Source organism: Primulina eburnea, chromosome 2 (genome assembly GCF_022965805.1).
Source record: "Primulina eburnea isolate SZY01 chromosome 2, ASM2296580v1, whole genome shotgun sequence".
Classification (NCBI taxonomy): domain Eukaryota; kingdom Viridiplantae; phylum Streptophyta; class Magnoliopsida; order Lamiales; family Gesneriaceae; genus Primulina; species Primulina eburnea.
In genome coordinates, this window is record NC_133102.1 from 45,990,686 (window position 1) to 46,017,508 (window position 26,823).

The following is a 26,823-nucleotide window of genomic DNA, read 5'->3' on the forward strand; positions in this document are numbered from 1 at the left end:
ACAAATTAATTACTTATAGATATAACTATTTAATTAACTTCTCATTATACTATTAAAAGAGAGTCATATTTATTTTTTTTTATCGTATAACCATGATTTTTTTTATTGATTACTTAATATAATCAAAGCACGCCACTTTTTGTATTCACGCTGTTTCACATGGATTTAATGATAAACATTAAAAAAAATCAGTATAATATATATTTTATGGCAAAAACTTGTTTTAGACGGTCTCACACGTCGTATTTTGTGAGAAGGATCTTTATTTGGGTAATCCATGAAAAAATATTATTTTTTATGCTAATAGTATTACTTTTTATTGTGAATAAAGATTCATGAGACCGTTTCGTAAGAGACCAACTCATATTTTATAATGGAAACTGTCAGTGTGATGTTAACAAATTAAATTTATTACATATGAATATATTTTATATAAAAATTGAATAAATATTGTTGTTGGATTACAAAAGAAGCTTAAACCCGATCGAGTACAGCCCACTGATGATGATAATTTGTGAAGTTGATCATTTGCCTTTATTATCAATTGGTAGAGGAATAACTTTACGCAGCGACATTTTACAACGTCTATTCACACTCCTTTATATCATAAAATCGAACATTTATTCATCAGGGGATGATCTGTTATCAGATTTTAAAATGTTATTTTATTATATATTCTTCAATGGGGTATGATCATATAAAAAGAAGGTAAAAGGTTAATCTTACATTGCTCATCTTCGAAGGATTCTTCATGCTCAAAAGATGACTACTTTTTAGTGGCAGTGTGAATTTGTCTTTGCATGCGCTGAGAATAAAGAGTGAGAACCATTTGAAATCGAAAGGATTATATGCCTGAAAGTGAGTGTAAGTGGTATGGTGGCCTCTAAATTCTTTGATTCTCTTTTCTTTTTTCAAGAATTTTATATATATATATATATAATATATATATATATATATATATATATATATATATATATAGTATGGCACTATTGTGAACATAAGATGTGTAAGTTGGTACTACTAGTTGTGAATGACAAGCACAAAAATTTACATGAGATGGTATTATGTGTCAATTGTATGAATCAAATGTAAAAAATATTAATTTACATGGTAGGTATTAATAGAGTATATCTGTCTACAAATATATATTCCTGAAACCGTCTTATATGATACATGTTTGTAACAATGATGTGATGTTTCCCTTGACCTAATTATTCATTCATTTCTATAGAAATAATGATTGCTAGTAAGAACATTGAGCAACCAACAAACTCGTTCCTGAGTATTTCATATGGGATACACACACAAAACTAGTTCGTGATTAATTTTGTGGCCTATAAATCGGTTTACAATGCAATGAAAACCATATAAGAAAATAAAATCCTTGAATCGTGGATCATGTTTGCCTCCATTTTCAATCAAATAATGCAGCTTTAGCCGTATTGACAAGATAATTTACGCGATGCTTTCGATGGTGCACGCATGAGTTAAAACTAAGCAATCACACCTTCTTTTCAAATTATATATGTAGCTATATGTTCTGTTTACTATCTGGAGAAACCAATACAGTGTGCAGATTTCTAAGCACAGTAGAAATTATACATGATCAATATGTTAAAGATATGATATTACATATTATATTGCACATAAATTGTCAAGATTGAAACTTTGACTTAACTGAACCTCAAAAATTAGCTTAATAAAATGAGCTATCCAAGTTCATATATACAACTTCCATATATTTTATCCAACTCATGTGAGACATTTTAACATAAATATTTCTCAGAGTGTCGTTTGATTGACCTAAGGACAACTGGTTCTCCTTGTTATCTAGATTGATTCCCACAGAAATATCATGACCATAAGAATGTGCTGAGCTACGTTGTCAGTTCGAGCACCTTTGACAACACCGGCTGGGTTCCGAACCGAAAGATCTATAGGTCTAGCCAAGGCCTTGATTATCATATTACAAAAACGAACCTGACATCTAATGGTTGAGATATAATCATATCATATCAATATATGGTTGACCTGAGTATTTTTTTTCATGTATGCTTTCTCTCGTCGATGTTTAGCTTATATTATTGTGAATTGGTGTACAAAGAGAAATCAGCATCGCATGCGCTGTATGGAACTATGACCAAGAAGATAGAAATTGTGGCTCGTTTTCGTGGTTACTAATATAGCTAGTGTTTAATAATATTTGTTAACGAAAAGAGAATTCGAGAAGACAACGAAGGCATGCGAAAAATACAAGTTTGATATTTAAAAATATTCATATTAGGATTTTAAAAAAATAATCATTAAATGAGATCTGCCCCCACCAAAGGCTGGCTGGCTCTTCGGAAATCGATCGGTCTTGTCTCTCTCGCATATGCAATGAACGATTATAATCAGACAATTTTTTGGGTTTACTTTTTGGCGCACATCAACTTTTTAATTAATGACATGATGCGATCACCCAAAAAATTGTCCAACTTGCCTAAAGAAAAACAAATGTTTACGCACGCTCTTTGATCATATTTGATACTCATCATCCAAGTTATCAAAAAGTTATACTATATATATATATATATATATATATATAACAAAAACAAATGATCGTTTTTCAATAACGCATAAAAATAGAGACAGAAATTTTTTACAACATAATAATTTATACAAGTAGATTGAAATTACAAAGTAGATTCACAGACTGCTAATAATACAGGTAAAACTACTGAGCTTCATCTGTCGAACATGGAAAAAAAACTACCAGCAGACAAAGATGAAGTTTCCTTACATTACATACAACTAAAACTACTTATTCGGCACTGCAAATGTCAAAAAGTCCATATGCAGAAGCCATAGATAGCTAAAACTTCATATTAGACCTAGGACTTGCTAGAAAAATTAAATCGATAACTTAATACAAAGATGCCCAATCAATCTCCACCGAAGGGAACTTCTGCAACATCGGATTATCGAATGCGTCGAAGGAAAACTCCGTGAAATTGAAGAAGATGTCATCCGTTTCAGGATACCCGGAACCCAAACCCGACACGGCTGATGGTGATGACGAAGGTGACGATGTTTCATCAGATGGGGAATCGGATGATAACGAGGTCTCAACTTTGACTGCACCAATTGCTCCCGGATAACTCGATGTTTCATTTGATGTCTCGTTGGTTAAAGTATCGAGCTTTGATTCATCATTTTGTGCCGGAGGTTTAATCTTCTTATCAGTTACAGTAGAGGGCTTCCCTGAATTCCCCTGACTCTGAGAAATGGCCAAGTTCTGACAAATGGCCTCAAGTTTTGCATCAACAGAGGAATGGAGCGGTTTGAAGCCACTGAATCCTTGGCACAATTGATGCTTTAAATGGGGGAAATTGAGTCTCGCAAAGTCCCCTCTCAGTTTATACGCAGCCTTATCGTAAGCCAACGCCGCCTCTTCCGCGGTGTCGAAGGTTCCAAGCCATAGTCTGGTCCTGTTTTTCGGGAGTCTAATCTCAGCCACCCATTTCCCCCAATGCCTCTGCCTCACTCCCCTGTAGAGCTTTGTGGGCTTCTGGAGATTTCCACGCTGCTTCATAGGGACAGGTGTCGGGGCAAGGAATCTTGAAAATGAGTTCTGAGTGAGACCCCTTTGGATTTCATGTTGCTGGATCTGAAATTGAGCGTTGATCTGCTGAAACTGCGACTGGAGTTGCAGGATCTGAGATGGGGTAGGCTGATTGAGCCCTATGGAACTATAACTAACAGTTGGCTCATCTCCTGGTTGAGTAACACAATAAAAAACAGGAGAAAATAATTTTTCATGGGTTTTTGATGAGATCGAGCCCAAAGCAGGGTACATATTGGAAGATCCAGGAAAGAGAGAAGAGCAAGAAGAAGAAACTGAATCAAAAGGGGAAACAGAAGAAATATTTTTAGAAGAGGAAGCACTTTTCATAAAAGGTTCAAGTGCTTGCATAAGCTCTTCTCTCAGGGGATCTGTGGACAAACCTTGACCACTGCAAGTACTGTATGCATCTAAAGCTGCAGCCATGGTTTCTTATGTCAAGAAAAATTGAAGATTCACACACAAAGGACAATTAATAAAATCTAAAAGGTCGAGAAAATTAACCTGATTCTTATACCAAAACCAAAGAACAGGTAATTATCAGATCTGCAAAAGTTCGAAATTTCTACAGAGACAAAGGATCGAATCGGTTTTCTAATAAGCAACCTTTTCTTAGAACCTTTTTCAAGATCCAAAACTACACCTTGCCGGGTATAAAAAAAACCCTATTGGCAGTTCAGATCCAAGAAAAACAAAAACTCAGCAAGAAAAAATAAATGTACACAAACAAGTGATCTCTGTTCTGAATCACCTGGCTTTCAAAAAAAAACGTTATCGGGTTACGTTTTTCCTTTTTCGGGTATGAAAATGACCAAAATTAAACCTCCAATAGAAGAAAACCAAACCCAGGAAAATCGATTTAAATTTTCGAAAGACAGACGATGACAGAAAGGGATCCAAGAAGAGGGGTGTTCACAGAAGGGGGAGAAAATTAAGACGAAAATGTTAACGCAGCGCTCTGATTTTTTTGCCGGTGGCCTCTCACTGTATTTTTCACTCTATGGAATGGTGCAAACTCTGCTCCATATATAAAGGCAAAGTCCTGGCCTTGTCTCTATAGATTACCTTTTTTTTTAGATAATTCAACTAGTATTTCTCATGTGAGACGATCTTATGAATTTTTATCTATATGTCAATCATATCGATATTTACAATAAAAAATAGAGTATGTCTCATGTGAGACTGTCTCACGGATCACAATCTGTGAAACGGATCAAACATACTCATATTCACAATAAAAAGTAATACTCTTAGCATAAAAAGTAAGAGTTTTTAATGGATTATCCAAATAAAGGTCCGTCTCACAAAATACGACCCGTGAGACCGTCTCACACAAGTTTTTGTCTAAAAAATAATACTCTTAACATAAAAAGTAATATTTTTTCATAGATGACTCAAATAAGATATATGTCTCACAAAATAAGATCTGTGAGACCGTCTCACATAAATTTTGCCTAATTTAATTCGATAATTTAAATATTCATAAAAAAAAACTCATTGTTTCTCATGATTTAATTTTACGAGTTTAATCTTCATATTCAAAATAAAATATTTTTACATAAAACTATATAAATTTCGTATCAATATTACTTATTATAAATGTAGATAATTATATAGATAACTTTTTCTATTAACTCGATCTTTTTATGTACAAATTTATATTATAATAAATATCAGTTATAAATAAAATAATTTGAAGTTATCCTCTAAATTCACACTTACGACATGGGCTACTTGTTGATGACAGCCAAAAACGCGTGTTTTTTTAAAAGTATGGCCAATAATGTATTGACACCTAAAGATTGATAGAATCTAATACTGGAAGTTGTCAATTGATAGACAGGTGGCGCGTGCTCATTAGGTAGACAATATCTTTGACTTGTGGTATATTCGGTCAATATTAGGATGAATACTGTACTGTTTTTGTACGTCTAATTGTGATAATATATATGTTTTAGCTGGAAAAAAACTTCTTCCAATGAGTTTCGAATTTCGATCGAGATATTTTTATGTCAATTATATTAGAATATTAAACGTAAAATTTTTTAGAATATATTATTTTATATAAATATTTATGAAAGATGAATTATGGATGTGGGTAGTATAAAGTAATTTAGATTTTTTAAAAAAAATATTTACTCAAGTTGTATATAAAAATAACAAACGTGTAACAAAATAAAAATCATCTTCTCGAATCGATTTCACTAAAAGTATACACGTTTAAAAAAAAATTATATTTATCCTTATTCCATTGTCGAATTGATTTCACTAAAAAATTTGTTTTACAACTCTTTGTAACAACTTAGCTTCATAACGCATATTGAACAATTCTGAAAGGAATATTTTATTCTTTTATTATTTTGTTAAATTGTTAATATCAATTTAAGATTTTGTCTTTCTAGACTAAAAAGATTTTATTTGATTTATTTCTAGATTATCAAATCTTGCTTGATTTATTTCTAAATGATAATATATTGGTTTACTAATTTCTATATGATAAGATCTTGATTGATATATGTATAGATATTATATGATTTGTTTTAATATGATTTTTATCTCCAAGATATTTTATCTTTGTTTAAAAGAGTTATATATCTAATGAAATCTTGTTTCCATATTTTTTAGGACTCTTTTATGGAAGTGTTTCTAGGTCAAGCATCGGATATATATACATAGAGGATGGACGGCCGCAGTAGAGTTTTGAGGAAAGAGTTGGAGAGTTGAAGCTTTTCGTGTGAGTCCTTTGATGTGACTCTTTCGTGAGGTCGGCAGAAGAGCGCATACATAGAAGAAAAATACAAAAGTCGAACATATATTTTGTTGAGGCGTTTCTGTGTGATCGTGTGATCACTTTGTTGTGGAGAGGATCTGCTGGAGGTTTTCGGGAGTACACATACAGAGTTCAGATTGTGAAAAGTTTGTGTGATTGATTCACTGTTATACCGTGTTGCTGATTGGTGTTGCCAACACTCAAGAACAACACTGACGCATAGTGTTGATCGAAGAGTGTCGTCGTTTGGTTTTAAGCAACACACTTTTTTATTTTATGCATATAGTTTTTATGTGGTTTGTTTTGATGCATTTTTAATTCCTTGGAGTGTCAAGGAATTTGGTTTTGTTTTCTCACTGTTTTGGTGTAAACGATTTACATAATTTTTCTAGTGAATTTTTTGCCATGAGGCATCGCACAAGTATTCGTACTTGTGCATAATTTAAATCTAGAGTTAATTTATTAAACTTATATTTGTGTGTTAAATACTTAATTTCGCTGCCGTGTTGTGTGCCGTGTTGACAACACCGGGCACAACACTAACTTCTGATACACATATTATAATATTTTAATTTCCTGTACAACACTTCCTTACAAATTCCATTTGGATAGCCGAGCTTAGCGAAATCACAGAATATCAAAACTAGTCATATCAAACCGGTTTCTGATACAGTTGTCCAGCTTGATATTACGGTTATTGGTTTGCCTAGGTAATATTTGAATTCGTCGAGCCAGTCTAAGGTATAATTTGCAGCTATTTGAGTTGGATGTTCAACTGTCTTGGCAGCGGTCATTTGGATCATTGAGTAATGAGATATGTTTAAAATAATCAGCTACCACAGATTTTCTTCTTGACTAAATTCGAGTTTCAGCTTCTAAAAACTTCCGAATTAACATCTATCAACTACACACATAATAATTATATTAAAAACATGTTAAAATGTTTTATCATGATAAAAATCGATTTTGATTGCATTTTCATACCCAACGTCAAGAATAACATAATTACAATTATTATATCCACTTTCTTAAAATCATATATCACTTATGACAAAAAACTTGTGTGAAACGGTATCACGGGTGTATTTTGTGAGACATATATCTTATTTGGGTCATCCATAAAAAATATTACTTTTTAAGTTAATAATATTACTTTTTATTGTGGATATCAGTTATTTGGGTAATCATTGAAAAAATATTACTTTTATGCTAAGAGTACTATCTTTTATGTTAAGAATATTACTTTTTATTGTAAATATCGGCAGGATTGACACGTCTCACATATAAATATTCGTGAGACCGTCTCACAAGAGACATACTCATCACTTATTGTATTATAAATGTTTGTTTTTTTTTAAAAAAAAAGATCGTAAAAGCTAGATTTGTGATTTTTCCTATTCGATATCAGTTAAAAAAAAGTTATTATTATAATTTTATGTTAGTTACATTAGAAATTACACAAAAATGTTCAATTTTTTTTTTTATTTCAACAAGTTATTATATATATGTGTGTTAGTGTTATACATACACATATATATGTGTGTTGTTTTAAAATGTTGTAAAAAAGTTTAAATATTCAAGATTTGGGAAATCTTCGTGGCTATCCAGAAGCTTCCGTTGGCTCGTAAAAAATGAGGTCCCACCCCTTTTTTTTTTATGTGGAAATTGAATCTCATCAACACCTAATCCCTATCTTTTTGTCGCCATGGCCTAATCTATCTAGATGAATATATATTTTTTCCGGGCCAATTTATGATTCCCGTATGCATAAATTTGAACATCTTGAGAGACCAGGGCAGTGGCTCAATGGTTCTCATTTGTATTCTCCATGCAAATGGCATGGGTTCGATCCCCACCCCTTAGTTTAGGAATTCAAAAAAAAAAAAAAAAATTTGAACATCTTGAACGTTTGTGTATTATCTACTAGTATCAATTCTCCACTATCCATTATACATTACATTATATGTCGAGTAATAAATAAATAACCTTCTGAAATAAATAGATAATAAGAAAAAAAATCATCCAAAAAATAAATTAACCAATTTGATTACTTAGAAACGTAATAGTCAAATAGTAGAGCGAACTAATAATAAGCTTTCGATAAACTGTTGAGCTCGGGTTAAATGGCTTAGCCGGCAACCTACCATGCCTAATTTACCTGTATCCACTAAATTGCACTATAAGAAAGGATAAAAATATACCAAGATAAATTATCTGATATAATTTGATTTGATTGATTAAATTGTTTTTAATAATTAATAAAATATTAATTTAAATTCAATGATTTGATTGAAATAAGATAAATAATTAATGATTTGATTGGTGTAAGATAAATATTTAGTTGATGGACATATAGATAATATGACAAAGTATATATGAGATCTGATAACATAAATTATAGAGAGATTAATTATATGTAACTTCAAACTTTGCCTGATGTTCATAAATTATTTTCTAAAACCACGATCTTCGTGATTCTTCATCATGACATTATTTTTATTTTCAACTTTTGTTTCTTAAAATACAATAATAGTAAGCAACTCCTTTTAGAAATACCAACAAAAAGCAAAACAAAAAAACTTAAAAACTTGTGTGAGATAGTTTCACGGGTCGTATTTTGTGAAACAGATCTCTTATTTGGGTCATTCATGAAAAATATTAATATTTATGCTAAGAGTATTACTTTAAAGATTCGTGAGACCGTCTCACAAGAGACACACTCAACAAAAAATATACAAAAATTATCAAAAAAATTGATGTAAGACGGTTTCACGAATCAATTTTGTAAGCTGAATATTATATTTCGTCAGCTATGAAAAATATTATTATTTATAGGAAATATGCATATGATTGACTCGCTTTACGAATAAAGATCCATAAGACTATCTCGTAAGATACCTGCTCAAAAATCATCGGGAAACACAAACAATATTAAATTTAAAGAGATAGTGGCACACCTCGAAGAGTATGTACAATGTATATGCCCACAAAGAACTCGAGTTATTGCTCAGTTGCTCTTATACGTTGAACTTTATTTATGTACACAGACATCAACACCTTTTTTTTAACTATTAAATTACAAATTTTTACTCTTTTTTTTAACTATTAAATTACAAATTTTTACTCCCAAAATATGGTGAAAACAAATTAATTGTTATTGAATTATTATTTGGGACATCCGTACATTTTTTGCGCGTTGGGCAAGCCACACCATTGTTGCGTACGAGATTGGGAATTTGGGGGAATGCATTTGGCTAGGTAGACTGGCATTAGCAAGCTTTCTTTGCCAATATATTTTCTCTGTATTCCATATAACTCATCCACTTTATTGGTATCTGTTATGTTTAAACCCAAATCAATCAGATGACGACTAAAACGAACCACTTTCCAGCCCACAATCTGGTGTACCAGCAATCAAACAAGGAAGAAAAACCAACGCAATGTTACGAACTTGCTGTAAAGAACACTCGTTATGAACAAGAAAGAAAATTGAGAGACAAACAAATTACGTTGTTCGGTCTTGAATGACTTACGTCCACGGAAGAATGACCACTCTTAAACCAAAAGTTTTTACAGTTGAATAGAAATGAATAACATTTTCCACAGCTTATCGATCTCCCAATGGTTAATGGCTCTCACCTTCCAAATATGACAGAACTCATCAGTCCAACCAACTCAATGGTTTGCAGCTCCCATTGACTTCTTGGCCCAACCTCCTCCTCCTGAATTCTCATGCAGCATCTTTGAGAGACAATATTTAAAATCAAAACCTTAAATTTGAAACAATTATGTTCCAAACTCGACTTCAAAAATATATAATAAACCATAGTTGCCATCAATATCAGAACTTCAATAACTTGGTATAGTTTCTGTCCAAAAAGTAAATTCAAAGCTTGATAATAATTGATTTTGTGTGTGTAAAAATATTAATACGATTTGCCATATGTTTGCCTCCAGCCTCTGCCCCTAAAATATTTTTCCAAACTTTGAATTAGGAAGGTAAAACAAATTTTTTATTTTTATTTTCTACAACTTATAACTTTCACAACTATCATAATTATTATTGTCAAATTATATTATTATATCATAACACACAAAAATACAAAGTAAATTGGAAGATCGAAAATCTTGAAAAGTACCCGAAATAAAATCAAACATGCACTTGTAAACTGTTTCATCGATCAGAGACAAATATCTAATATGATCTGGTTCATTAAAAATATATTTTTATGTTAAAAATAATTTTTTTTAATAAATAGTTTGGATTAACTTATCTGACAAATATAGATCCGTTAGTTTCAATGTCACATTCGCTATAATATACATTATCAAAAAGATTCATTTCATGAATGATTTAATCTGTAAATCATTTGAAAGTTTGAAAAAAAATAGATCTTATCGTAACAAATACTTTAGTAAGTATTATAATATTTATTAAAATATAACATACGAATTATATTTAAAAAGTTATTCAAATCAAACAGTGGTTAAATTTTTGATGGGCAATTGGAAATTTGGGAAGACATTAACTGGGGTAGGTTTTACGAAAGTCAAATTCAGCAATTAAAGAGGCGCATTGCGTGAGATCTAAACGGGTTAACGTGGGACCCGGGATTTTATTACAAAAAATGGGGCCCCGGTTTCACGAACGTAGATATTCTTACAAGCCACGGCATCTTAGTTGACGTGAAAATTATATTCACAAATAGTGATGTTTGTGTGAAACAAATTTTTTATTTTATTCTATTAAAAAATATTATTTTTTATATTATAAATCTTATTCTTATTTTAAATATAGTTGGATTAACTTATTTCACGTAAATAAATTTATGAAACTTTCTCATTAATCACAAAAACTTCACATGTCAATTTGGGGATATAAATCTTCGACCCAATTTATTTCATGAAAAATATATTTCATGATAAATATGTATTATATTAACCCATCTAATCTAATCTAATAAATATAAATATGTGAGATCTTGTCACAAAAAATCTGCTCGTAAAAACATAACATTGCGAGTTGACTTTTTCTAGTGCTTTTGGAAAGCGAGTTATCCCCATTATGATTAAAAAAACTAGGACATAAAGATTATTATTTTATAGAGCTATATCTTTTAATTTGCTCTTTCAGATGAAATATTGTATATTTAATTTTATTCAAACAATGCCATGCATTAACGGGTGCGGCAAGGCAATAATTAGAGTTTATATTTTATCGCACACAATTATATTAGTAGTGATTGCCACATGCCGCCGCTGATCATGTTCACACAGTCAAGAATACAAATTATTTTACCAGAAAAGGTCAAACAGATGATTCCACAAAGTGAGGCAATTCTATCCTTTGGGCGGCACACAGATAGCGCCATCAACCCACAAACCACAAGGCAATAAATATTATATTCTAAGATTTAGCCTGACTGGCTAGCAGTGGTGACATCTTGGAATAATGACTAAGGATCGAGTCTCGCAAGCGGCAGTGTGGGAGTAACTCCCTTCGACGTAGGGGGGAGGCTCCTTGTGCGCGGTGAGCACGGGTCTAGCCACTGCTGGTTGGTCAGATTACCATGATTTACCTCCTCTCACATACCCGTCGGGCAGGGTGTGAGGGGCGCCCGGGGTGAGCGATTTCACCTTTTGGAATAATATTATATTCTAAGATATTCGAGTGGAGAATATTGTTATACAGAAATAATATTTATTTTACATCCACATTATCAGGACAATAATAGCAAATAATAGCTAATCCAAATGTGAATAAATTAAGAACACCATTATGATGCACTCGAATTCGTTTAAAATTAGCAATATCTCTTCCAATCATATGTGTATTTTCACCCACTCGAAAATCTTTATAGTAGGTCTCTTATTAAAGATGTGAACCATATATATATAATTACGATAATAAGTAATATTTTTGACATAAAAAATAATATTTTTTTTATGTATAACCGGAATAGGAAGATTTAAGTTTGTGAACTCTCAAAGTCAAAACGACATCGGATTGGTTGACATTTGGCAAGAATAACTTAGTGCTCGATCTATTCTAATCTAAAATTAAAGTCAACCTATTTAAAATCATATGATGGCAATCGAAATAGATGAAAATTATGTCTTTAAAAATTATAAAACTGGCTTCAGTGGCTTTCATTCTCATCCTATCTCTAACTAAATTTAGTAACTTAATTCCCACACCTATTCTACAAAACGCACTCGTGTCACACATTTGTCAACTGCATATCTAGTTTAATCCTCATTTCAACAAAGCGAGGAGGATCGTGCATGGTGATGTAAACTAAAAGACCCCTAGGATATATGCACAGACCTGTAAGGTTCATAACTCGACTCGAACTTGGTGACGATCAGGTTCTTTCAGCAGTTCGGATTCGATCAGAATGCCATATGCACAATCTGATGGAATATTGATGATGTACATGTTCAAGTTGTAGAAGTTAACATAGTAAAAGTTTTTAGGATCACGAATTAATGGTGGAGTTCGAGTTGCATGCTCTTGCTCATCCAATTTTTATAGTGGGTTTAGTTTAAAATCGAACAGAAATAGGCATATGAAGTTTGTGATATGAAGATAATCAAGATTTTTTTTTTTTTTAATAACCTTATCGTTACGTATGAAAATTAATTTAAGCAATATATCAAGATGATGATAAGGTAGGAAGCCAAATCACGAGTTCTCTGACATATGAATGAATGGCTGAGGTACTACTTTAAGCTTATATCTTACTCCCGAATTCAATCAGTGGATGATTGATGCATTATCCCAATACGTGGTGGTGGTATTCTTTTCTAAAAGGATTGTGCTTCAAATTCAATCGAAGCAGAAAACCCAAAAATATACTTTATAAAGTAGATGAAAGAAGAAGTCCATGACTACACATAAAGCCCTACCTGGCCCTACGCCCCTGTTTTGGAGTATCGTTCACTTAGCTAAAATCAATCTGCCCGTGAGAATTCATGGCTACTTTTAGTATCTTATATACTTAACCTTATCATGTGGAGCTGCTAAAATGTGAATTTACCAGAAAATAGGAATGGAATATTCGATAATAACTAGGATAATGTGTTGCAATTGCAAGATTGAAATACACGTTCTCATGTTCTTTAACATGTTTGAATAAATCGAGGACAGGTTGGAACTCCTAAATTATACGAGTCACTTTTATGAATCAGATCTCTTAGTTAGTACACTCATGAGAAAAAATATTATTTTTTACGTTAAATATAGGCATAGATGACTTATCTCACGGATAAAGATACATGAGATCGTCACACAAGAAACCTATTAAATTACAAAGCCTTACCTCTCCTCAAACTCTTCAACTCAAAAGTTCTTCAGCAAGCTCAAGGATCGAGCTCATAAAATCTTTGCAATTTTTGTCGAGAGTTTGACTCGTTAGCTTAGCGTCGTTAGAGCGAATTCATGAGCTTTCTAACTAAACTACCTAACAATAATATAAATAATGGATGGTGAGGATGTTCATGTATGGCACTATGATACTAAAAGGAAGTATAGTTATCGACTTGCTGTTGAGGGTGAGGAGGGCTCCACTTCCCTATTCCTTTGGTATAGCTACCGCACCAGGAGAATTGACAAGCGGATGAGTTTTCTAGTTGGCTATGTTGATATAGCTTAGATAAGGAAAATTTACGAGAAGAACATGAGCCATCCTCACCAATTGAAATTAAGTCATTCGAACCAGTCTAATCTGGTCTCTAATCCAGCATCTACCCTTCCTTCGGTGCTTTATGAGTCTTCCAAATAAAATGAAGATCCATTTATGGCATGCATCGTATGATATTCTGCCTGTTCGGGTTAACCTGTTGTTGCGAGATTTCTTCCATGGTGTCGAGTTTTAGCAAGTGAATGAGAAGGGATATTGTCCCAAAGAGAAAGAACAATTTGATGTTACACAAAATAATCTCAACTCTTTTTAGATGATCGAATGAGTTAGGTAACAAATAACAAAGTTGCAACACTTAATCGAGAAGAAAAGATGAGAAAAAATCAACGCTAAGGCTTCGCATTTTATTCTACTTTTTTTTCTAAAACACGCCAGACGTGGGTGCGCCTAGCCAGCAGAGCGGTGCAACTACTCTTCAAATTTTCAATTTGCGTTTTGACTCTGTGCTCTTCCTTTCTTTGCTCTCGTCTCTTTCCACTGTTAATTATGCAACGAACACTTGGTTGTTGCCTTAATTCCTGCAAACACCACAACGTGTGATCATCTGTCCATGCGAGAAATTATGTGTTGGGTGTAATAATTGTCTTTACTTGGTAGAGCGGTCAAATTATGGTGCTTGAGCTGTTGTGCGGTTTAAAAGATTTGAGTTGCACAATTACCACTAATTATAACTTTTGGTAAAGCGGTGAGTACTCGGCCTATAATTGGTATCAGAGCCAATGTCATGGTTTCGACTCCCATTGATTGCAAGAAGTGTCATTATTGAGAGGGAGATTGTTGGGTGCAATAATTGTCTCCACTTAATTTTTGGTAAAACGATAAGCATTCGGTCCTACGTTATGATGGGTGATCTATGTCAGCTGATAATACAAATTCTGAAGATTGCGTGCACGCATTTTTGTACTTCAATGTGGTGGTGAAGTGCTGGAAACTAACTGCTATTTGGACCCTTTTGGCTAGCTTTGAACATGGCTCTTTTGTGGACCTTTTTTTGCTGTCTCGCCGAGTTTGGGCAAGCTGTTGATCTAGATACTTTTAATATGGTTTGTTGGAGTGATTTTTGTGGTCAAAGTACGCCGGTTGCGGGGGTAATTGCCCGAGAAAACTACACATGGGAGTCTTTTGCCACGACAACATCTAAACATTTTCTTCCAGCTAGCTCAAATCTCATATAACGGACTTGGCCTACAATATCATACACCTCCACCTGGGTTCAACAAAATCAATACATGCAATCGTTTTTCCATCGTTAAAATCATTTTTTGGTGGGATGCTGAGGGTGTTGTTCTTTCGCTCTTGTCCGCTGTTTTTAACCAGGTTTTCTCCCCATATTGCTGAGTTGAATGCCGTCAAGGAGGGGACATTAGCAGGCTCAATCTTTCCATTGTCAGCGAGGGATGATCGACGCAAAACTAGTACTTCAAGCTATTCAAGAACCCAAGAACTTCGACGCTCATCTTGTCTCTGCAATTACGGATACAATTTGTAATTCCATGGATGCCCTTATCAACTTATTCCCTCGTGAAGATAACTCCGTGGCTGCGACAAACTAGTCTGATTATTAATGGAATCTTTTGTTCTAGAAAGAATATTAACACTAATAATAATTTTATTTAAATTTAATATTATTAGATTGTAAAACATATTTTTAAAATAGGTCAGAGCTACACCAACTTTTTCCACCTCCGTAGAACTTATTTCCAATGGGTTCTGAAGTCACCTCGATTTAGGTACCAAAATACATAAATAGATAACCGGATAAAAATCGCAACGATTCTAAAAAAACAAGCATTGCGATCATAAGGCTTGCACATATAAGTCATAACTGGTCTCTAAGTAGTCTTAGCAACACCGTAAAATATGTATTACTTTTAAACACTCCCATAATATGATATGGCCGGATCGATAACACAACAAAATCCTACCACAAGCAGTGAAACAAATAGAATAATAAGGTACTAACACAATCTTTTAAGTAACGCAAAGCATCTAAGTTTAATTCAAGCATTTCAATCCTCCGCCTCCTCGTACTTTTTTAGAATCTTGGAGCAGCTAGCCAAGGGTGTGCGCTTAAGGAATCCCATGGGATTGGCAAAACGGGTGTTGGAGCTCATCCCATTGTTGCGAGTGAGAATGACACGCGCACGATCACGCCCTTTGTTTGGCTCGCTGCATTCAGGATCTGAACTCTTCACAAGCACAGCATCGCAATAGTCATCCCCACGGTCCGATTCAACCAACACATTGTAGTTTCCCGACGAATCTGTGACTCCCTCTTTCTGGTATGTTAGTTCGGAGTTGGCCCTGCTCCTGCACTCGATTCTAACAACAGCACCTGCCAAGTCCACGACACTTTACTCATTATACCAGGCCAAATGCAAGGAAAGACTACAATATAAGCAAAAATCTAAGAGGAAGAAAACATCAAATTTCATTTACATGTCGAGGTTACAAGCACATTTCGGATATCTGTGGGGGTCATCTTAAAACTGTAAGCAAAGCTAACAAAAGAATCTACGATGATACATTCTGCGTGACTTTTGAAGTAGCTAACTTGGTGTAAGAAAATTTTGTCAGCGATAAAACCCTTGCAACCGACAAAAAACTTGGATGTGTTTGCACCTAAATATTTCAACTTGGTAACACAAGTCATTTTGATAACATAATGAATTCAAATCCTTTCAAACGCAACATTTCGTAAAACCACACATTTTCGCACTTTATAACAGTATCGATTTAAACCTATGGCTAATGCTAAAAAAAAGATTATAAATTTTGGGGAGTAACTACCGATGTGAAACAAATTCTACAGAATTCCGACAAAACCCTTCACAATCTACAAAATCCAACATCAACTGTACCAGATCCAACACATTTTGGTTGATTGACGCACAGATCTAGGGCATCCAGTTCATGTACTGTAAAAGAGAGACATAAAGAAGTTTAGTGAGGCAGTTACCAGCGAGATACTTGGAAGCATCGGTCTCAAACCCGCAGCGGCATGAATCACAGTAAACAGATCCCTTCAGAAGAAGAGGATCCTGCGCGATGACAATCGCGGGCAGGACACACAGAGCAAACCAAAGAATCAGGTTTTTCGCCATTGGTTGGATGATTTTCTTCCTGGAATACGAATTTGGTATGGATGGGCAGTGAGATATAATGGATGAAATTTATATGGGCTGGCGTGGGGTCACCTGAGGAGAAAGAAAGCAAAAGCGCGTCTCGCGGCGATAATTAATTTTATTTTTAACTTAGACTCTCTGTTACCACGTTGATCTCTGTCGGTCCTCGCCAAATGTTTTTTAAAATAATATATATAATTTAGATTGAATTAAATAATCAATAATTTTTCTTATATTTTTTTTAAGGTAAATATTTTATTTAAATATTAATAAGATTCGTCTCATAAAAAAATAATATAATATTAGTTTTTGTTAAATTCTGAATAGTAATACAAAAGTGGGCGAAAAATTACAACATAGTCCATTTCGCTCTTTTCTTTGCTCTAATTTTTCCATTTTGCTTAGATCTACCAAAAGCGAATTTTTTCGTTAAGTAATAATTTTTTTCAATTTAATTTTAAATTTTAAAAATAAAAATCATATTATATCAACTACTTTATTCACATATAACGTGTGGGAAAAATTACTTTAATATATAAAGTACAAGTAGCATTTATGAAAAACAAATGTAGGTTTTCTATTCTGCCTACATTTAATATTGTTTAAATAAATTAGGTAATATATTTACAAAAATAAAAATATAATAAAATCAAAAATAAAAATGATATTTTAAAAAATATCAAAACAATCATATTTAGTATAAAAATGTAATATTTTTAAAATTAAATTATAACAGTATTCAATGTGACTATATATAAGTTTTATGATATAAATATTTATTATTTTAAATATATAAGTTTTTTTAGTAAAAAAAAACTGATCCCCAACCTGTCGCCGCAGACTTATAAAATTGATGGACCAGGCCGTTCTTTAAAATTATCAGATCCGTTTTAAAACGGGCCCAATCAAGGCCTGCACGGGAACCCAAAGTTATTCTACGTATAAATATAAAAATAAAATGAAAAACTAAAAACAACAAAAATTCGTTTTTTTTTTTCCAAAAAAAATTTATATTTCAAGAAGTAACTTTTTCATGCAAAATAAATATAAATATATTAAAGTACTCTAAAAATATTATTTAAATGCGGTTAGGTACTCGAGTTATTGACGTATATCTATAATCTAGAATGCTTTACCGAAATACAAAATTATATATTTTTTTTAAAAAAAATTAAGTTTTTGAAAATATATTTTGAGCTGGACAACATCAATAATTAATACGATTGTTATTTAAAATAATTCCGGAAAACGATTGTTTAGGCCTTTAGCAGAACTAAAGAGGTGCCATTGAAATTAATTTTTATGTTCGATGATAGAAAATCGATGAAGAATATATTTTTGAAAGATTGTGTTTTTAAAAATATGCTGAATTCAGCAAATTAAAGTACAAGCGACCTATTCAATCAATGTACACAATTAAAAAATGGCAAAAACTTGTGTGAGACGGTCTCACGGGTCAAATTTTGTGAGACGGATCTTTATTTGGGTAATCCATGAAATAATATTGTTTTTTATGCTAAGAGTACTACTTTTTATGGTAAATATGGGTAGGGTTGACCCGTCTCACAGATTGAGATCCGTGAGACGGTATTACATGAGACCTACTCTTAAAAAATATATACATTAAACATGTTTTTTTTTCCCTTGGATTAGAATATAGAACTAAATCAAAATCGGGTTTTTGTTTTTTATATGAATAATACTGATATATTTTCTAGATATTTTTTTATAATGAAAAATACGATTTAATTTTTTTAAAAATATCATAATATACTCAACAAAAGTAGGAGCCAATGATATTAAAAGAAAAAAAGGTGACAAAATGATTAAATCAGAAAGTGATGCCTAACATCATCAATACACACAAATCCAACGGCTCATATTCGCTCCCACCCTCCTTATACCACAAGTCCACACACATACCCACACCCTGTCACACAGTGTGTGCGATTCATATTCGTGGGTGTGAACGATGTTGGGCGAGCTTGGTCGACGCCCTTCTTTCCGGCGTACCACTAGTATGTCCATGATCGGGGTCGACCATGCGGTCAACGTGGAGCAGGTTGCGCTCTTTCCTCAGTCGGAATGTCGATCACCAGTGATCGAGTATGAGCGCCGCTCGTTGGCCGTGTTTTCTCCCAGATTCGACTTGAAGAGTTCTCGCGATACGCAAATCCAGACGGATCACTTCTTGAAGAGATGCGGCCTCTGCCACCGGAGTCTGGCTCCTGATATCGACGTCTACATGTATAGGTAAATTAATAATAAAGTAGCAGTATTCATCATCCAAAAATGTTAACTATTTTGTTTTAGTTGTATTTTTAGATGAATTATTTAGCAAAATCAAGAAAATTAAGGTATGATTTTATTTAAGAATTCACCAGCTAGCTTGATGAATTTGTGAGTCATTCCTGTCATACTCACAATATGATTGATGTTGATCTGAAAGTTGAAACTGTAAATTAAATCTTATGTTTGACTTTAACTTATATATATATATATATATAAATAAACTCCTTGCCAGTGCTGAATTCATGGCTATTGACCTTTTATTTTGCATATATGGGAAATTGAATGCTAAACTGGAAAGGGTTTTGAATTTCGTAGGGGTGATGTGGGATTTTGTAGCGTCGAGTGTAGAGAGAAAGGAATGAAACAAGACGAAAGAAAAGAGAGGCATGCTGCCAAAAATATCTCCGACAAGGCCGAGACTGCGGTGGCAGCTTGATCACATACAATATTATTATAAGTATAGATGTATGTATATGCTTGTGTTTGTTTAGTGTATGATCTAAAGACAATACAATATATGAGGTGTTGTTTGATGGGTTGTATTTATATTCGATGAACCGGGTTCACATAAATAAAAGTTCCATCACTATATTTGAAATCTCTATGATTCGATACTGTATTGATCTGATCATCATATATTTATTCCTAAAGAGCTTAGGTTATCAAGGTAAATGTTGCTTTGGTTTTTCTATAAAAATCTTTCCATTTAAAAAAAAAACAGAAACTACTAATATTGTCTTTTTTTTTCTTCCAAAAAATAGATTCATAATATGTTATTATAATAATTTTAATTACAATATCATGTCCAGCTGCAGTGAATGAACTTTTCCGAAGTTGATGGTAGCGACGTTTGCGGTCTTCTCCAGACTCCAAGAACAATAATAATATATATGTGCAATCGTAAGGCCTAACTCCATCGAAAACGACTCTTCACGAAAGTCCAATTAATATTACGAACAATAAATAATTAACAACATTCAGGTTTAAGTATGAAACTGTTAATTGTCTCACATCGATTGAGTAAATAACTTTGGAGTTGTATATATGGTCTTGGATAATCCTAATACTTTGAGCTTGTGATTGAGTTAGGTCCAAGTTCCAATCTTAACAGAAACTCATAACATAATTCCCTTTGATAACTCCAAACCAATTCAACGGGCTAGTCTGAATTTGAGTATGATTCTTGTGAGACGGTCTCACAAATTTTTATTCGTGAGATTAGTTAATTATACTCATATTTACAATATAAAGCAATAATTTTTCATGAGTGACATAAATAAAATTATATCAATCTCACAAATTGACATATGAAACTGTTTCATACGAGTTTTGTGTTTGAACTTTTGTGCAGCAATTACTAAGGACGAGTAATTCAAAAACCCACAAAAAAAGTGTGGAATATTTTCGAAAAGTAGGTTCTTCAATTTCGACCGCAATATTATAAATTAAAACTATTTCATTTACGAATCGACCAAATATCATGGAGGAAATTGAGGGTGGCATAGCTTCAAAAGCAGCACAAGATGTAGACGTGAAAATGGAGGAAAGCTGATATCACGCATGCACATAATATTACCATAAAATGTTAAATAATAAATTATTTTTTTATCAATCTTAAGGTGGGCGATAAGAAATAAATAAAATTCAAAAATCAAGTTATATCGAAATCATTGGAAAATGTTGTTGCCGCATCCGTTTGATTCCCATTACTCGGAAAAAAGTGTTATTTACGACTTCTTCATAACAATATTTTGAAGAATTAATCAGACAATTATTATATAATGGCCATTTTTTAAAAAGTAATTTGTAGGGATCGACTTTTGAATACTTTTAATTAAATGAAAATAGAATTTTGCCAAATAAATGATATTATTTAATCGTATTTTGTAAAAAGAAAACATTAGGATCAAAATTAACATATAGACGAATTTACTTCACAATTTATTTCATCAATGGACTAAAACAACTAATTGTGGATCAATGATTATTAAGCCATTGGTCAACCAAAAAAAGAAGAAAGAAGATCCAAATTTCACTTATTATTAAAAAATTACGACTTTTCTATCTAAAAACTATAATAAGTCGGACCCCATTTTCGAAAGTTTATGGATTCGACACCTACAGTTTTTGTGAGGACTCCCTCTTCAAGTGTCATTACACCCTGCAGGGCAAAAATGCATCAATACCCAAAAAAAAAAAGAGAAATAGATTCTGATCCCAAGATAATTGGATTTTATTTGGAAAATCATGCAGATTAAACTAATGATGTTGTTTGAGCGCAGGGCTTCAGGACTGACCAAGAAAATATGATGTTTATCAAATAAAAGATATACCTGAGATCAACAGAAGATGCATCGGATCCAGCATTAATATTGTTTAGTTCGGATATCCCATTTCCTAGTTCATGATAATGGTTCTCAAGGGATCCCTGTGCTTGTGCTTCTGTAATATACTGAACCACTGTATTTATTTCCTGTTTCGATCGTATTATCATCAAAAACAAAAGAGTAAATCTATATTTTAAAATTTGTTAAAAATTTCGGTGATTATTGCCATTTACTTGGAATTACATCTATTACCTGTATGGTGTCGTGATAACTCGACTGCTCCCTGACTTGACTTAGCAAAAATCTCTGAAATAACGTCACATTTGATCATATACTAGTTGTATAGGCTAATTCGCATCTCCCTAAAATAATTGTGTGGACTTACTTTTCTTTGCGTAACACGGCGCAACGCTTCCACAAGTCGGACCTCGCAAGATTGGAACTCAGCTATTGATGCAAACTTCTCTGATTCTGGTTCAAATATCCTTTTTTTTTGTTCAAATAGAATGAACAAAAAAAATATAAATATCGAATGTGAAAATGTTAACAGATTCAATTTCCTAAGTTTAAACTGCTCACTAGCTATTAACTTTTCAAAAAAAAAGAAGACTGCCTTCCCTAAATTACCTAAGTTGTTCTTCAGCGCTCTCTAGTTGATTTTTCAAATCAAGAATCTCCTTTTGGATTTCCTGAGAAAGCACATACAAAATCCAATTTAATAACGATTAACTAATAAGGTTACTTCAAGAAAAAAGTTTTAAATTATTTGAGAGTACCTCGGAATCCGAGCCCGGAGTTGCAGAACTGATCAGAATATGTTATATAGTTAGAGATAGAAAAAGGAAAATTCACTTAATGAATTATTTTTATACAATATTTTATAAATCTTTTTTTTTTTTTTTTGCATTTTATTTTACCTTCTAACATTTCAATTTCTAAAAATTAATAACTTTCATTTTTTTAGAAAAGCTATTTCATTCTCTATTTTTTCTAAGAAACATACACATCGCATGTGCTACGATTCGCTAGTATTAAATATAATATATATGTACAATAAATTTAAATAATATTTTGAAAGTTTTGATAACTATACCGAACATTAGATACCTTTGCATTGCGAGATCCTTCTCAGTTTTGATTTTCATCAAAGTGCTGATTATATGCTGCAACGAATCACATTATAATTCATCCCATTACGAAATTATATTTATAAATCATTATTGAGGAAGTCTCATGTGAAACCGTCTCACGGATCACAATCTGTGAGATGGGTCAATCATACCCATATTCACAATAAAAGTAATACTCTTAGCATAAAAAATAATACTTTTCATTGATTATCCAAATAAAGATTCGTCTCACAAAATACGACCCGTGAGACCGTCTCACACAAGTTTTTGCCATCATTATACATATTTACGTGAAGTTTAAATACCTCTTTGTTATGAATAGTCCTGAAATTATCAAAAACAAATTGTCAAACCTAAAATAATAATTCGAGTAAATTCAGGATAAATAAGCGTGATGTGAAATATGATCCAAATTCAAGAAAAATTACCCTCCTCGATCCCGATCAGAGAGATTCAAGTACCGGTAAATCACATCCTCGATCCTATAATAATCAAGAAAGAATTCATATATATCGCAGATCATGAATTATAAATCGATCCATGGAGATAATTAATTTGAAATACCTTTTTCTGCCCGAAAAATGACTGAGACGACCGGAGGACGAGAACATGATAAGAGCTAAATCAATATCACATAATACAGCGATTTCATAAGCTTTCTTTATGAGACCATATCTACGTTTAGAGAATGTGACTTGCCTATTTGTGGTGTTCTCTATTTTCTTGATCGGAAGCTTACTTCTACCCATTTTTTTTTATAATTTGTAAATTCGATTTTGAAGTTTTGGTTTAAGGAAATGTATGAATCTATTCTTGGGAAAACTGAGAGCTTTTGCGAGTGGAAATGAAAAGAAAATTTAAAATTGTTCAAGGGTAGTTTATTTTTTTTAAATATTAAATTAATTTTTGAAGAAAATAAAACGTTGGGAGGAATGAGAGGAGATGGTTGGACAAATTTTGTTCTCTCGTCATGAAAAACGGAGGGAATAGGTATTTAAACGTTTTAATTTCACGATATTTACTCTAATCTTTACAAGTAATCTCTTTAAATTTTGACCATTCTCGTGTGCTTATATATTAAAATCATATGTATAATACATTATTTTTGCAAGAGTGACCATAATTTTTAATAAGACATAAAGTTCAATTCTATGGAGCTTATGGAGACAACGGAATGAGAAACTGTGGAATAATCAGCAGAACACACCTACACAGACGGTGCATTATGCAACACAGAGCTTATATGATTGGCTGCAAGCACAGGACAAAAAGAAAGCTTCGAATCCCAGCTCCAACAAGAATGATACTAGCTGTAAGAGATGGCATAAGCCTCCTGCCTCATTCCTAAAGTGCAATACAGATGCTGCGATTTTCACGTCGAGCAACAGGTATGGACTTAGTGGTGTGTTGCGGGACGAAAATGGAGAGTTTATAGCTTGCCGAATAAAACACACTGCCGGAAATCCTGTTGTCAAGGAATGCGAAGCTCTTGCACTCCTCCAAGCTATCACATGGATCAAGGAAATGGAACTTTCAAATGTGATTTTCAAGCTTGACGCAAAAAATGTTGTTGATGCCATAAACAATCCGATAGATGATGATACGGAATTTGGATCTATTGTGCGTCAATGCAAAGCTCATCTAAGTCATGGAGTATCGCTCTCGGTTCAGTTCGTTTATAGACAAGCAAATGGAGTAGCTCACGCCTTGGCCCGAGCGGCTCATTTATATGCTAGTCCTTCTACTTTTTTTGAGATACCGCATTGTTTGATTGAATATTTGGATGATGGGTGTAGCTCTTTACATGATTAATTAAATTTCTTTCAAAAATAAAAATAAAAATATTTGACCACTTTAGCTTCAAGTATATCTCCATTGTGTGACCCAAATTAACCAGTGGGCATCCATAGATTTCTCGTGCTGCTCTTATTTTCTCCTTTCTTTTGTCAATATATTCTTCTTAACAGTGAAAATTGACTGACTTTACTTTTGCATGTGCCTTTTTCTTTTCCCTAGGGATTTAAATTGGAGCCTTAGATTCAAAAAATATATCACCATGGACCTAGCTAGCTTACTAAGGACAATCTAACGAACCTAGCTATATCAGTTAAGCCGTACGTTTAATTAGGTATTATATTCATTAGGTATAAAATAAGAAAAACGTACATATGGTCAATGCGAAAGATGATGCAGTATATCTGATACACAAGAAAATATATTATTAGATCATTAAACAGTTATAACTTGGAACCGAATGTCGTCGTGAGGATCGAAAACTACAGAAAATATATCTCTGTCCCACAATTATATTATTCGATTATTATCATAATAATTATATATTATTACATGATATGACATGCATTTGGGTTGTCATCACTGAACATTGTAACGTAGGGGTCCTCAAATCTAGCACCAACATTGTTGGCTTCTGTTGTTTTTCTGACATAACCAGGTGGTGCCTTGTTGTCGTAAGCCTGAGCGGCGTAGGGCTGAGGAACTAGATTGTAAGGCACATACGGCCATATTTCTGCCTTCTTCCCCGTTGATTTGGCTTTCTTCAAGACTTTGCCTTGCTCTATGTATCCTGTTACTGTTACTTTCTGTTGTTTTCTGTCTATCTCCACAGAATTTACTCCTGTGCAGCACAAGTTCAATTCATCATGTATATAATTATTAAATCAGAATAAAATAAGAGTTTTTGTTTGGACAAGTACTTTAAAATTGTTTTTAGCGTTAAAGTAAGTGTTTAAATAGATTTTTGTAAAAAGTTTTTTTGAAAAATAGCTTTAAAAATGTATTGTTCTAGTATAATTTTTAAAGAAAGATTGAGAGTTATTTTTTTTTATGTTTTTATAAATGAAGACAATGATAAAAATCAAAACATTTTACCATTGAAATGTAAAAACATTTTTATAGAATATTTTATAAAACAACTTTTAAACATTTTTATTAAAAAAGTTGTAAAAAAACACTTTTATAAAAACTTTAAGTACTATTTATCTAAACGAAACATGAAACACTTAATAATTTAGGCAAAAAACTTATCTGAGACGGTTTTACGGGTCGTATTCGTGAGACGCATCTTTTATTTGGGTCATCAATGAAAAAGTATTACTTTTTATGATTAGAGTATTACTTTTTATTGTGAATATGGGTAGGGTTGATCCGTCTCACAGATTCAGAGTCTCTAACATTTGATACATTGCATTAATTAATAATATATATGTATACCAGTTAAAGAAGACAATGCGTTCTTGACTTTAAGCTCGCAGCCATCACAGTCCATTCTGACCTTCAGATTTATAGTTTGCCACTGTTTTCTCTTCTTCTTGTGTTTTTTGCCACTGCTCAGTATATCAGATATGCACTCCTCCAAATTTCCTGCAACACCCATTAAACAAACCTAGTTGCTCGATAAGTTTGAAGCAAAAAGGGATTATCTTCAAACTTCAAGATTAATTAAACATTTGGAAATTAGAGGGAAAATGTAAAACAATATGAATGTTAAAATGATTCTTCACTTCAAGTGAGGATTCGCCATAAATTTCCCTCGAGTTAACGTGTTCAAAAAATCAAATTTAAGGGAGAATGGAAATTAGGGGATCGGAAGGGAAAAAAAATTTAAAAAAGAATAATGAAAGCTGCTTTAATTTCTAGACTTGGTGTTTGTTTCGATTAGATGCGAGAGGTATCGTCACTCCACCACCTCCTTATATAGACACGAGTCATGTACGAGTGGATCGAGTGAGTGACCATGAATTAAACTATATATAATCTTTGGAGCATGTCTTGTGTGAGACCGTCTCACAAATTTTTATCTGTGAAACGGATAATCCTATCGATATTCATAATAAAAAATAATAATCTTAGCA

General features: G+C 32.7%; 5 protein-coding genes and 1 long non-coding RNA gene across 6 annotated transcripts; 2 read left to right on the forward strand and 4 right to left on the reverse strand.

Moving 5' to 3' along the window:
• Positions 1-2,619: 2,619 nt before the first annotated feature.
• Positions 2,620-4,615, reverse strand: LOC140823709 (ethylene-responsive transcription factor ERF060-like). Its single transcript, XM_073185174.1, has one exon. It carries the CDS (start codon positions 4,028-4,030, stop codon positions 2,906-2,908), a length of 1,125 nt encoding a protein of 374 aa, XP_073041275.1. The 5' UTR covers positions 4,031-4,615; the 3' UTR covers positions 2,620-2,905.
• A 10,318-nt stretch (positions 4,616-14,933) lies between these two features.
• Positions 14,934-16,245, forward strand: LOC140823711 (uncharacterized). Its single transcript, XR_012116266.1, has 2 exons — positions 14,934-15,120; positions 15,395-16,245. It is a non-coding gene; the product is annotated as an uncharacterized lncRNA (long non-coding RNA).
• LOC140823710 (olee1-like protein) lies at positions 15,915-17,291 on the reverse strand. The gene is made up of 2 exons (XM_073185176.1): positions 17,037-17,291; positions 15,915-16,412 (listed from the first exon to the last, which is right to left on the reverse strand). Exons 1-2 carry the CDS (start codon positions 17,179-17,181, stop codon positions 16,087-16,089), a joined length of 471 nt encoding a protein of 156 aa, XP_073041277.1. The 5' UTR covers positions 17,182-17,291; the 3' UTR covers positions 15,915-16,086.
• Positions 17,292-19,174: 1,883 nt separating this feature from the next.
• LOC140824379 (FCS-Like Zinc finger 6-like) lies at positions 19,175-19,930 on the forward strand. Its single transcript, XM_073185972.1, has 2 exons — positions 19,175-19,455; positions 19,810-19,930. The coding sequence occupies exons 1-2, from the start codon at positions 19,175-19,177 to the stop codon at positions 19,928-19,930; spliced, it is 402 nt and encodes a 133-aa protein (XP_073042073.1).
• A 1,477-nt stretch (positions 19,931-21,407) lies between these two features.
• On the reverse strand, positions 21,408-23,925 carry LOC140824819 (agamous-like MADS-box protein AGL66). The gene is made up of 10 exons (XM_073186366.1): positions 23,516-23,925; positions 23,380-23,433; positions 23,257-23,275; positions 22,929-22,984; positions 22,598-22,625; positions 22,449-22,510; positions 22,207-22,306; positions 22,074-22,127; positions 21,828-21,967; positions 21,408-21,655 (listed from the first exon to the last, which is right to left on the reverse strand). The coding sequence occupies exons 1-10, from the start codon at positions 23,698-23,700 to the stop codon at positions 21,649-21,651; spliced, it is 705 nt and encodes a 234-aa protein (XP_073042467.1). The 5' UTR covers positions 23,701-23,925; the 3' UTR covers positions 21,408-21,648.
• Positions 23,926-25,265: 1,340 nt separating this feature from the next.
• Positions 25,266-26,607, reverse strand: LOC140824820 (heavy metal-associated isoprenylated plant protein 23-like). Its single transcript, XM_073186367.1, has 2 exons — positions 26,183-26,607; positions 25,266-25,586 (listed from the first exon to the last, which is right to left on the reverse strand). The coding sequence occupies exons 1-2, from the start codon at positions 26,343-26,345 to the stop codon at positions 25,294-25,296; spliced, it is 456 nt and encodes a 151-aa protein (XP_073042468.1). The 5' UTR covers positions 26,346-26,607; the 3' UTR covers positions 25,266-25,293.
• Between the last annotated feature and the right edge of the window lie 216 nt (positions 26,608-26,823).